This window comes from Chiloscyllium plagiosum, unplaced genomic scaffold (assembly GCF_037043375.1).
Source record: "Chiloscyllium plagiosum isolate Xiang-an unplaced genomic scaffold, Cpla_swu_hap1 HiC_scaffold_5, whole genome shotgun sequence".
NCBI lineage: Eukaryota > Metazoa > Chordata > Chondrichthyes > Orectolobiformes > Hemiscylliidae > Chiloscyllium > Chiloscyllium plagiosum.
The window spans coordinates 76,273,826-76,287,643 of NW_028270143.1; the positions used below are offsets into that span (position 1 = coordinate 76,273,826).

General features: G+C 40.4%; 1 protein-coding gene across 2 annotated transcripts in view; it reads left to right on the forward strand.

The window, feature by feature from the left end:
- znf804b (zinc finger protein 804B) overlaps nt 1-13,818 on the forward strand; it is an 870,963-nt gene that overhangs the window by 19,676 nt on the left and 837,469 nt on the right. The window contains exon 2 of one of the 2 annotated variants that reach the window (XM_043690316.2): nt 13,444-13,587. The exons of the other annotated variant lie outside the window; for it this stretch is intronic. Coding sequence (XP_043546251.1) covers nt 13,582-13,587 — 6 coding nt within the window. The 5' untranslated portion in view covers nt 13,444-13,581. The remainder of the gene's footprint in view (nt 1-13,443; nt 13,588-13,818) is intronic. 2 annotated transcript variants of the gene reach the window in all.

Consider the following 13,818-nt stretch of genomic DNA (forward strand, 5'->3'; position numbering starts at 1 on the left):
TCTGTACGCTACATTTATTCAGAGGTAAACACTACTTATAGCAGGGGCTGATAAGGTGTGAAAATGCAGTAATGGGTTTGAAAGGGTTGTTTTGATTAGAAAGGGTTATTTTGAATTTGGATAGTAAAATATACTATAGAAGCACTGTTTTATGAATGAATAATTGAAACCATGTTATAGTAAATAACAGGTTAGTAAAGGGTTGTGAATGAACGAATAGGAGCCTGGTATTAATGAATATAGTGAACTGGTGTGTGAGTTAATAAAGATATCGTATAATGCAATATCTCAGCACAAATTTCATATTCCTGATTAATATATGAATTGTTTATATTGCCAGTGAATATTTGTGCCAAACAAAGTAAATGTCAATATTGAAAGAGACCTGTATATTTCTTGATCTCCACATCAGAATTTGACAGTAGTTATTTTCTGATGAGTGAATTAAGTCAAATGGATGGAGGTGCCGGTGTTGGACTGGGTGTATAAAGTTAAAAATCACACAACACCAGGCATTGTTGTTTTAGAATGACCGTGTTGATGAGAGATTTAACAAACAATCCAGGTCTTTCTCAATATATAATTTCAGTTACGTCACACTGTAAACTTTTGCTCTAAATTCTGTGTCTTACGATTTTATACTCCACAACCACCTGATGAAGGAACAGCGCTCTAAAAGCTAGTGCTTCCAAATAAACCTGTTGGATGATAATCTAGTGTTGTGTAAAAGAAAATGTTCTCCATTCACCCTGAACTCTGGATTCCAGACTCTTCTCCATTTAACAATCTTGTTCTGTCTCACGTACTGATTGTTCCTCTGGCTACCAAGTTGTGAATTCATGTTACATTGTCGTCCATCTACTAAGAAAGAGAAACTAGGTCATACTGTCTAAAATCATTTCATTTACAAGCCTGGCAAGTAACTAAGAATCAGCTATCATCCAAGATTGTTAGGCTGAAGCATATTAATTCATATTGTAGCCATTGTGTGCTGCCTGAATTTCAAATATTCCAGTTTCATAGTGGAATTTTAAAATAGGTGAATACACTCTAGGATGAAAAAATGCAGGAAATGCTGGAGAAACCCAAGATGTCTGCCAACATCTGTTGAAAGAGAAACAGAGTTAATTAGCTGAATTTTCCCAGTCCCTGAGCGATGCGAGCAATGATGAATCAACTGGGAAAATATGTGGAGAACAGAAAAAAACAGAACAGAACAGATATTGAGGAAAGTTTGACTTTTTACCCAAGGTTTGAATAGTGAGATGACAATCTCACTATGAATGATGAGAGGTCAATTTTCATGTATGAACATGCCATTACCAGGGGTCCCTGATTTACAAACTTCCAACTTGTGAACACTTATCCTTGCGATGTCATGCAGGGGTGTAATATTAAACATCAGATGTACAAACACTTGCTGTACTTACACATGGTTCTTTTATAGTGTCCTAAAATATGTTGCAACTTGCATACAAGTTGACTTATGAATGGACTCCAGATCAGAACCTGTTCACAATTCTGGGACTACCTTTTCTTGTCTGATTTGTATGCAGGTTGTTGTTTTCAATCATATCAAATCAAATCCACGTGGCGGAGAGAAACTAGACATCTACAATTCCTGACATGAAAGAGCGGGTACCTAGTGGTTATAGATCACTGCTAGCTCCTCCATGCCTCCATCTTTGTCAGCAATCTCCAACACCTCAGGGTGCACTCAGTGGGTATTGACCATCTGCAAACTTTGCCCATCGAGATTGGTATTGGACTTGCACCAACCTCAATACATTATGGCATAACTCCAATTCACTTAGAATACAGGTATCCATTTCAATGTTACCACCACTTTGCATTATAATGCTGCTGCCAGGCAGGTATGTCAGAGCTCGGACACCCATCTCATCAATGGGAGTATTTCAGGGCTCTTTTATAATCTACTTGGACACTTTCAGCATCCTTGCCATTTTGCATATTATTATTATTCAGCACTCACCATATTCTTGTCTGGCCTCCCCTCTAAATGCAGACACAAAGCCAGGCAGCATGTCTTGTTTGCCACTAGTGATCTGTCAAAGGCATGTTGCTTTATGTCAATGTGCTGCATCAATGTCACATCTGTGCCAGCAGCTTACACAGCAAATGCAGGGCACATACTTCATCCAAATGGCTAAGTCTCAAAGTCTAAGGGGATTAATCCACAGTCAAGGGCACTAGCACAATAGCTCAAGGAGATCATCCAACATCAGTCCAGGAGCTTGGACATCATCAGTCTGGGACTTGGACTAGTCAGGGTCAGAGATTCTGTATTGTATCAATCCAGGGAGGGAGCCACGGTGAGTCCAGTGGGTTTTGTGTAATCAGGCATAAGTCATAAGTGGAGTGAGAGGAGGAGAAAGTGAGCTCTGCAGGTGCTGGAGATCAGAGTTGAGAGTGTGGTGCTGGAAAAGTACAGCAGGTCAGGCAGCATCCGAGGAGCAGGAGAATCTACATTTTGGCCATAAGCCCTTCATGATGAAGGATTTATGCACAAAACGTTGATTTTCCTGCTCCTCAGATGCTGCTTGACCTGCTGTATTTTTCCAGCGCCACACTTTTCGACACAAGTCATAAGTGGTAAGTGGCTTGACACACTTTAAAAAAAGGTGGAAAGGCAAGGGTGAGGATGACATTAATAGTCTGTGGAGGGATATAGACAAGTTAAGTGAGTGGGCACATACTTCGCAGATGGAATGTGGTGTGGGAAAATGTAAAGTTTATGCTTTGGCAGGAGGATGAGAGGAGCTGAATATGATTTAACTGCAGAAGGCAAAGGGACTTGGAAGTCCTTGACCATGATTCACAAAATACCAGCATACAAGTTCAGCAGGTAACAGGAAAGGCAAATGGAATGCTGGCTTTTATTTCAAAGGTGATAGAGAATTAAAGTAGCAAGGTTTTGCTAAAAGTATGTAAGGCATTAGTCAGACCACAGCTGGAAAACAATGAGCAATTTTGTGTCCCTTATCAAAGGGAAGATATATTGGAGGCAGTAAGGTTCACTGTGCTGATACCTAGGTATTGAGAGACTGTCTTATGAGGAGAGGTGAAGTAGGTTGGACCTTAAATTTTTGGAATATAGAGAAATGAAAGGCCACCTTATTGAAACATCGAAGATTCTTAGGGGACATGACAGGATAGCTGTAGAAAGGTGGTTTTCCCTTGTGGGCATGGTCTCAGAATGACAGAATGCTCATTTAAGACAGAGGAGGAATTTCTTTTTTCAGGAGTTGTGAATCTGTAGATTTTTTTTTAAACCAAAGAAGGTTGTTGAAATTGAATTGTTAAGTATATTCAAAGCTGAGAGAGAGAGATTTTTAATCTGGAAGGGAATCAGGGTTAGGGAGAAAAAAAGCAGGAAAATGGAGTTGAGGGTTACCAGATTAGTCACAATCTCACTGAATAATACAGAAAACTCAATGGGCTGAATAGCCTACTTCTGCACTAACATTTTGTGGTCAGTCAGGATGTGCACACAGATCAGTCGGGGATGACATCACTCTTCAGTCCTTCCAATTAGATTAGACAGAGGGTAGTGCCAGAGAGATGAGCTATGCTCAGCCCTGAATAATGATAAGATGTTATGTAATTGTAGTGATTGGGACCATGTGGACTTTGTTGATTGTGAGATTCTTGATTGGGGTTGCTAACCTGGGCCATTTGTAGTCAATGAGGTCCACCTGATCCCAATCACTGGAGCAATATTGGGCATTAAGGAAAGAATACTCTCTTTGGCAGGATTGAAATATATTGTGACACCAAGGGCATGTAGCTTCATTCTTGTAGCTGCAGTTACAATGACAGTTGATCAAACAGGTGATGATATAAAGAAGTAATATAATTACAGATGTGAGCTTCTCATTCCAAAAGAGTTCACTTATGTCACCTATGTGCCCTCAGAGTTTTTTTCCCATCCCATGATGTATACTGTGAAGACTGTCTTCTGAGGAGAGATTTTGTGGGTTAAGCCCATGTGTGAAGATAGAAGAATGAGAGACCATCTTACCGAAACATAAGGTTCTTAGAGGACTTGACGGGGTAGCTGTGGAAAAGTGGTTTTCCCTTGTGGGAGAGTCTGGGACCAAAGTGCTTAATCTCAGAATGAGGGGTTGCACATTTAAAACAGAGACAAGGAGGAATTATTCATAGCTAAAGAAGAGCTGGCAGCTATCAATCTGCTGCATTATTAAAATAAGGCACTGGTGGCTGAAATTCCTGAAATCCCAGTGTGTTGACCACAAGATAGTGCATGAATGGGGATGTAGAGGTGCAGTGCATTCACAGAAACATAGAAAAGGAGAGCAGGAGAAGGTGCTTGGGCCCTTCCAGCTTGATCTGCCATTCAATTTGATTAGATTAGATTAGATTAGATTACTTACAGTGTGGAAACAGGCCCTTCTCCCAACAGGTCCACACCGACCCGCCGAAGCATAACCCACCCATTCCCATACATTTACCCCTTTACCTAACACTACGGGCAATTTAGCATGGCCAATTCACCTAACCTGCACATCTTTGGACTGTGGGAGGAAACCGGAGCACCCGGAGGAAACCCATGCAGACACAGGGAGAACGTGCAAACTCCACACAGTCAGTCGCCTGAGTCGGGAATTGAACCCGGGTCTCTGGCGCTGTGAGGCAGCAGTGCTAACCACTGTGCCACCGTGCCACTCAAGCTGATCATCCACCTCAGAAACCTCTTTCTGTTTTCTCCCCATATCCTATTTTGATCCCATTATGCCTAAGAAATATTTCCTTCTTGAAAATATTCACTGTTCTGACCTTCACTGCTTTCTGTGGTGGAGAATTCAACAAACTCACCACTGTCTGGTGAAGAAATGTCTTTTCATCTCAGTCCTAAATAGCACACTCCTTATCCTTAGAAAGTGACTGAAAACATTGTTTGTTCCCATATATAATGTGGTGAGAGCAGAGAATTGTGTGAAGTAACTCAGTGGAGCTCACAGTGAGGAAACCTCCATAAATCTTCCCAAAATTGACATTTTGGGGAGATTTATGGAGGTTTTATCACTGTGAGCTCCACTGTGGCAGTTTTTGGTAAAGTTCAGCTTAGTGTTTCAAGTCGGATATGGATCGTCTTTGGAACTGAAGTGGGCTGGAAGAGTGATGGTTTTTATGTTGCAGAAACAAAGAGGGGAAGAGGAGCAAATGGAACAATTTGGAAAGCTGTCCCAGAGTAAAAGGTGAAGGAGGTTCTGATGGTATTGAAGAAGGGACATAAACATGAATGATAGATGTTAATATCAGAAAATGGATCATCTCTACTGAGTGCAAACCCACGCAAACAAGAAAATCAAAGACTCAGACTGGGGACCTATGACCAGTGGTGTGCCACAAGAATCGGTGTTGGGTCCACTACCTTTTGTCATTTATATAAATGATTTGAATGTGAACACAGGAGATACAGTTAGTGTTTTGCAGATGACACCAAAATTGGAGGTGTAATGGACAGCGAGAAGGTTACCTCAGAATACAACAGGATATTGATCAGATGGACCAATGGGCTGAGAAGTGGCAGATGGAGTTTAATTTAGATAAATGTGAGGTGCTGCATTTTGGAAAAGCAAATCAGAGCAGGACCTATACACTTAATGGTAAGATCCTGGGTAGTGTTGCTAAAAAAAAGGGACCTTGGAGTGCAGGTTCATAGTTCCTTGAAAGTAGAATCACAGGTAGATAGGAATATGAAGAAGGCGTTTGGTATGCTTTATTTTATTGGCCAGAGCATTGAGTATTGGAGTTGGGAGGTCATGTTGTAGCTGTACAGGGGATTGGTTAGGCCACTTTTGGAATATTGCATGCAATCTGGTCAACTTCTTATTAGAAAGATGATGTGAAACTTGAAAGCGTTCAGAAAAGATTTCCAAGGATGGTGCCAGTGTTGGAGGATTTGAGCTATAGGGAGAGGTTAAATAGGCCTATAAACCTTATAGAGGTTTAGAAAATCATTAGGGGCATGGATAGGGTAATTAGACAAGGTCTTTTCCCTGGGGTTGGGGAGTCCAGAACTAGAGGGCATAGGTTTAGGGTGTGAGGGGGGAAAGATATAAAAGGAACCTAATAGGCACCTTTTGCATGCAGAGGGCAGTGTGTGTATGAAATGAGCTGCCAAAGGAAACGATGGAGGCTGGTACAAATATACCATTTAAAAGGCATCTTAAAAGGCATATGAATAGGAAGGGTTTGGCAGGATATGGGCTTGGTGCTGGCAAATGGGACTAGTTTGGGTTAGGATATCTGGTCAACATGAATGAGTTCGACTGAAGGGGCTGTTTCCGTGCTGTACATCTCAATGACTTTATGACTCTATAATCATGGATGCTTGAAACCTGAAACAAACACAGAAATTGCTAGAAAATCTCAGCACATCTGGCAGCATCTATGGAGCGAAAGCAGAATTGACGTTTCAAGTTCAGCATTCTGAAGAAGGGTCCCCGGGCCCAAAACATTGACTCTGCTTTCTCTTCACATATGCTACCAGACCTGCTGAGTTTCTCAATGCAAACAAGAATTTGGGAGGGAGATAGTGGTCTAAACAAAATAGATGACGGTGTACATGGCTTGAATTTGTTGACACAGTGTTGATTCCTGAAAGCTGTAAAATGTCTCAGTGGAAAATGAGGCCTTGCTCATTTAGCTTTGCTGGAACATTGCATCAGCCTAGTTCTGAGATGTTAACATGAGAGCAAAACAGAGTATTGAAATGGCAAGAGCCCAGAAGATTGGTATTAGATCCACTCCTAGAATGTTGTGTTTTGGGAATTAAATTGAAGTCTTCATTCCTGATATAATTTAAATTTTTCTTTCAGAATGTGGCTTCACTTCACTCATAAATGTCAGGTGAAGTTTAATCTTAATGCGCTTGAAGCCATGAGTGACTTTTGATACTGTGGACTGGACTTTCTCATTAGATTTTCATCTTGGATTCTGTTATTGCTGACTTTATCATTACATTTCTAAGTTACAAAAATAAACACATAAAACAAACTTCAAATAACAGAAAGTACTTTTGCTTCTCACACTCTACTTTTCACATTGTCTTTCTCATTTGTATCTTGTTGAAGTAAAATCAGATAAAAACATAAAAAGGAAGGCACTACAGGATAAGATTTGTCCATTACAACATAGACATTGTTTTGCAGTATCTGAAGGATACAAAACAAATTACTACTCTGAAAGCTTTTATTTATAATGAATAAATGTTTCGTGCAGACTAACTAATCGCCCCAGAGCATTTTCATGCATACTTGTTTTGTTACAAAAAGTTTAATCTTCATTTCCACTGTCTGTCTGCTTTCATGAGCATAGATTTTCTGATGGTTTTGTCTCCAAATCTGACATAAATTGGGCAGAACCAGTTTAAAAATATAAGCAGAGATCCATTACTCATGCTAGCACACAACTTGTATAATCTGACTTGCTCATTTTAAACATGACTGTGTCAGAAACTCCTCAGCTCAAAGTGGCAATAACTCCATTGTGGCTCTGGAAACCTGGAGCAATGCAAAGTATGAATTTACCTTTTTTTACCCAAACACTGTTTTTAACTGCTTTTCTTGCAAAAATATCTGTTAATTCCTTCTGAAAACCATTAGGGGCATGGATAGGGTAAATAGACAAGGTCTTTTCCCTGGGGTGGGTAAGTCCAGAACTAGAGGACAGAGATTTAGGGTGATAGAGGAAAAATTTAAAAGGGACTGAGGGGCAACATTTTCACGCAGAGGGTGGTGCATGTATGGAATAAACTGCCAGAGGAAGTGGTGGAGGCTAGTACAATTACAACATTTAAAAAGGCATCTGGATGGGTATTTGAATAGGAAAGACTAAAGTAAGTTTAGTGTGAACATACAAACTGATTGCGAAAGCTCTGGTTGGTATGTGAAGGGAAAAAGATTAGTGAAGTTAAATGTAGGTCCCTTACAATGAGCAAGAGAGGAAGTTATAATGGGGGTACAAAGCGATGGCAGACCACTTAGATAAATATTTTGGTTCTGTCTTCACAAGGGATAACACAAATATGTCCCTAAAATATTGGAGACTGCAAAGTCTAGTGGAAAGAAGGATATAGGAAAGGTTTAGAAGGATATGGACCGGGTGCTGGGAAATGGGACCAGATTAGGTTAGGATATCTGGTTGGCATGGACAGTTGGACTGAAGGGTCTATTTCCATGCTGTACATCTCTGTGACTGCATAACTGATGTGATCAGTTTTAACCAACTTGCTGTAATTCATTCCAAACGTTCACCGCTTGTGATAAAGGTGCATAATACATTATTGTCAGTTGGATTTTGATTTTTAATTAGATGCAAATGGATTTTGGTTTCAGTTCTGTGAAAGTAGCCATACTTTTTTAAAAGGTCAAAAATCCATTTGGAAAAAGTAATCTAAGTACCAAGAAGGAATGTGAGTGAGTACTACCAAGCTAGGTACCAGTTGTGTTAAGTGATAAAGTATTTACATTTCTGAGTTTGCGCATACTGAAAAACAAACTGTTGAGGCTATTAGTTCAGTTTGAGCTCAGATTGGAAGTGTGATTCTTAAGGGTTTGATTGGGTAAATGTTGAGAGGATGTTTCTTCTCATGGAAGAATCTAGGATCTGAGGGTTTAGTCTCAAAAAAGGGACGCCATTTAAGACTGAGATGAAGAGGAATTACTTCTCTCAGAGAGTAGAGAATCTTCGGAACTCCTTGCCACAGAGAGCTGTGAGGACAGAGTCCATGTGACTATTTAAGGCTGATATAGATAGATTCTTGATCAGTAGCGGAATCAAGGGTTATGGGAAAAACTCAGGAAGGTGGAAGTGGGGAATGTCAAATCAGCCATGATCCTATTGATTCAAGCAAATCTAAGAAGGGGTAAGATTAAGGACAGCAGAGGACATTCTCATCAAAAGGAAGAAGACAGCTTATGTAGGGTGGAGGAAGCACAGCTTTAGAGAATTACAGGTTTGCTAGAATGGAGCTCAGAGATGGACTGAGGAGAGCCAGGACGGGGTACGAGAAAGGCTTGGCAGGAAGGATTAGGGAGAACCCAAAGGCATTTTACTCATACATGAAGAATAAGAGAATGATCAGGGATAGCGTTGGTAATTTTATCCTAGGCTGCTCTGGGAAGCGAGAAAGGAGGTTGCTAAGCCACTGGTGAAGATTTTTGCTTCCTCACTCTTCACAGGAGTCATACCGGAGGATTGGATGGAGGCGAATGTTGTTCCTCTTTTCAAGAAAGATAATAGGGAAATCCTCGGCAATTACAGACCATCAGTCTTACGTCTGTGGTCAGCAAGGGTTTTGGAAAGAATTCTGAGGGATAGGATTTATGACCATTTGGAAAAGCACAGCGTGATTAAAGGCAGTCAGCATGGCTTTGTGAGGGGCAGGTTGTGCCTAACTAATCTTATTGAGTTCTTTGAGGCGATGATAAGACAGGTCGATGAAGGTCAAGCAGGAGATGTGGTGTATATGGATTTCAGCAAGGCATTTGATAAGGTTCCCCACGGTAGGCTCATTCATAAAGTCAGGAAGAATGGGATACAGGGAGATTTGGCCATCTGGATTTAGAATTGGTTGGCTGATTGCAGAGAGTGGTTGTAGATGAAAAGTATTCTGCCTCGAGGTCAGTGGTGAGTGGGGCCCCGCAGGGCTCTGTTCTTGGGTCTCTGCTCTTTGTAGTTTTTATTAATGATGTGGATGAGGAGATTGAGGGGTGGGTTAGTAAATTTGCAGACGACACAAAGATTGGAGGTGTCGTTGATGGAATCAAGGGCTTTTGCAGGTTGCAGCGTGACATAGACAGGGTGCAGAGCTGGGCTGAGAAATGGATAAATGCTAAGTGATGCATTTTGGAAGGTTGAAATTGAATGTTGAATATAGGATTAAAGACAGGATTCTTGGCAGTGTGGAGGAACAGAGAGATCTTGGCGTTCAAGTACATAGATCCCTCAAAGTTGCCACCTAAGTAGATAGGGTTGTTAAGAAAGCATAAGGTGTTTTGGCTTTCATTAATGGGGGGAATCAAGCTTAAGAGCTGCGAGGTTTTGCTACAGCTCTACAAATCCCAGGTGAGCTAAAAAATGTGTTGCTGAAAAGCGCAGCAGATCAGGCAGCATCCAAGGAGCAGGAGAATCGACATTTAGGGCATAAGCCCGGAATCTGAAGAAGGGCTTATGCCCGAAACGTCGATTCTCCTGCTCCTTGGATGCTGCCTGACCTGCTGCGCTTTTCAGCAACACATTTTTTAGCTCACCTGGGATTTGTAGAGCTGTAGCAAAACTAGTGCATCAGAGTAATAGAACAGAGTGCACGATACAATGTTACAGCTGCCGAGAAGGTGCAGAGAGAGATCAACATTAGCATTAAAGAGGCCCATTCAAAAGTCTGATAAAAAAGGGAAGAAGCCATTCTTGAATTTGTTTGTATTTGCACTGCCCGACAGAGCGATGGGAGGGGTCTTTGATTAATTGGGTTGTTTCCCGATGCAATGGGAAGTATAGTTGGAGTCATTGGATGGGAGACTGGTTTATGTGATGGACTGGACTGTGGTTAACAACTCATAGTCATAGAGATGTACAGCACAGAAACAGACCCTTCGGTCCAACTCGTCCATGCTGACCAGATATCCCAATCCAATCTAGTCCTACCTGCCAGCACCTGGCCCATATCCCTCCAAATGCTTCCTATTCATATACCCATCCAGATGCATTTTAAATGTTGCAATTGTACTAGCCTTCACCACTTCCTCTGGCAGCTCATTCTATACACGTACCACCCTCTCTGTGAAAAAGTTGCCTCTTAGTTCTCTTTTATATCTTTCCCCTCTCACCCTAAACCTGTGCCCTCTAGTTCTGGACTCCCCCACCCCGGGGAACAGACTCTGTTTATTTGTCCTATCCATGCCCCTCATGATTTTATAAACCTCTATAAGGTCACTCCTCAGCCCCAGCCTATTTAACTTCTCCCTATAGCTCAAATCCTCCAACCCTAGCAACATCCTTGTAAATCTTTTTTGAACACTTTCAAGTTTCACAACATTCTCCTGAAAGGAGAGAGATCAGAATTGCATGTAATATTCCAACAGTGGCCTAACCAATGTCTTGTACAGTCAACATGACCTCCCAACTCCTGTACTCAATACTCTGACCAATAAAGGAAAGCATACCAAACGCCTTCTTCTCTATCCTATCTACCTGTGACTCCACTTTCAAGGAACTATGAACCTGCACTCTTTGTTCAGCAACACTCCCTAGGACCTTACCATTAAGTGTATAAGTCCTGCTAAGATTTGCTTTCCCAAAATGCAGCACCTTACATTTATCTGAACTAAACTCTATCTGCCACTTCTCAGCCCATTGGCGCATCTGGTCAAGATCCTGTCTAGTTTCTTGCAGTCTTGAGGAGTTGCCATACTGCATGGTGATGCATCCAGATAGGATGCTTTCTGCATATATAAAAACTTGTGGACATGCCAAATTTTCTTAGCCTCCTGAGGAAGTAGAGGTGTTGTTGGGGTTTCTTGAGCGTAGTGTCAATATGGGTGGACCAGAACAGATTGTTGGTGATTTTTATGACCACGGCCTTGATGCTTTCGACCATCTCCTGCTCAGCACCATTGGTGCAGATAGGACTGTGTCTTCCACTCTGCTTACTGAACTCAATAACCTTTGTTTTGCTGATGTTGATGAAGAAGATTGTTACATTTACATCATGCTATTAAACACACTTCCTGTACTCCGTCTTCTACTTTTTTCAAAAGCTCCAGCTTCTTAGAAACTCAACTACTTCTGTACTGCCTTACATTATAATTGTAAAAGTTCAAACATTAACCTGACTGAATAATGCAGAAAATTAATGATATTACCCACAATATTACCAAAATACTCCATACTCTCAATTGCTTATAACAGTCAAGATCTCTGTGAGTGAACGGAATAAAAATTATTTATAATAAAAATCTTGCCAAGGAGTGAAATGAAATTTAATGCAGTTCACAATTTGAGTTCATAACATAAAACTGATTTAGTAATGCATTTGATAAGTAGCACAGTATCCTTTTATAGAATAGTATCTTATACTGCTTGAGTTAACTAATGCTATTGCCTTATACGCTAATTGAATTATACTGTGAACTTGTGCATTAGCTGCTGAAGTAATTATTTTTGCTATATAAATAAACCAATGTTGATTGAATTATTTAATTCTTATTTGATGAGACAGTAACAGTGAACTCTTAAGGAATTGATTTTAGGAGGAGTCTGTAAAATATTCATAGATGAAATAGTATTCATGCTGCATTAATCCTATGACTGGTTAATATTTGCTTATTAATCACCTATTAATAGTTGCTCAAATAATTGATAAATCATTTGTAATGTTTTATCTTTCTTATTTTAAGAAATAGTTGCTCAATTTGTTACCTATTAATAGCATAATTACACCAATATACCCCATGTAAAAAGAGAAAAGTTGTATATGTTACACTAAGTGATGCATGTTGTTCAATTTACAAAGTAACATGTTGAGTTCAAAAATAAATCAAACAGTGTACTTAAGCATTTTAAAGTTGTGTGTATTGAGTTTTTTTAAAATCAATGTTTAATCGTTCTTTAAACATAATTTCCATAATTCTGGCATCATTTTTGAGAGTTTGACCACTATAATTGCGTTAGCTTTTTAGTGGCTGCCAGTTGGAAAATGTTAGTATATCAGGTATTATTTAAACAATGTAAACTCAGTGTGGCTTATTGTGTTGCTGCAGGAGGATGTTTGTGTTAATTAAGTCCACAGCATTTGTTTTTCTTCCATTATGTCTACAAATTGCAGATATTTTTGCAGCCTGGAAAATTGAGGTACATTAGGTTAGCAAACACGTTCCAATCTGACCAATGTTTGAGACACTCTATTCAGCATATGAAGGTCTAGATTAATCTTACCAGTACCCAATGGGATATCCATTACAACATTTGCATACAGTCTTGATTTGATGGATCAGTGATTGGTGGTATAGCTCTATTACTGGTGTATTGTGACCATTAATTATAAAATATTTTATAAAGAAGGCTAAATAGATACAGCAATTTAAAAGGTAGCTCCGAGGAGTCACGGTTTTTAAAAATTCTCTCTTGGAATGTGGATATTGCTGGCATTTGGTTGCCCCCCCCGGTTGTTATTGAGCTCTTGGAAATTTCAGAGGATTTAGAGTCACATATCAGAGGATTTAGAGCCATTTGGCCCAACAAGTCCACACTGACCCTCTGAAGAGTACCCCACCCAGACCCATTTCCCTACCCTATTACTTTTTACACTTCTCCTGACTGATGCACCCCGACATCCCTGAACACTGTGGGCAACTTACCACAGACAATTCACCTAACCTGCGCATCTTTGAACAGGGGGAGGAAACTGGAGCACCAAACAGACACAAGGAGAACATGCAAACTCCACACAGACAGTCATCTGAAGCTGGAATTGAGCCCAGGTCCCTCGTGCTGTGAGGCAGCAGTGTTAACTACTGAGCCGTTGTGCTGCCCATGCAGGTAAGAATTGCAGATTTCCTTCCCCAAAGAGCATTAGTGAACCAGATGGGTTTTTGACAATAAATGATGGTTATATGGTTCCCATTAGATTAATTTTTAATTTTTATTTCCAGATTTAATGAAATTCAAAGTTCACCATCTGCCATGATGGACTTGAAACCCATGGTCTTACAGCATTAGCCTGGCATTTTGGATTATGATTCTGGATTAGTGGTGCTGGAAGAGCACAGC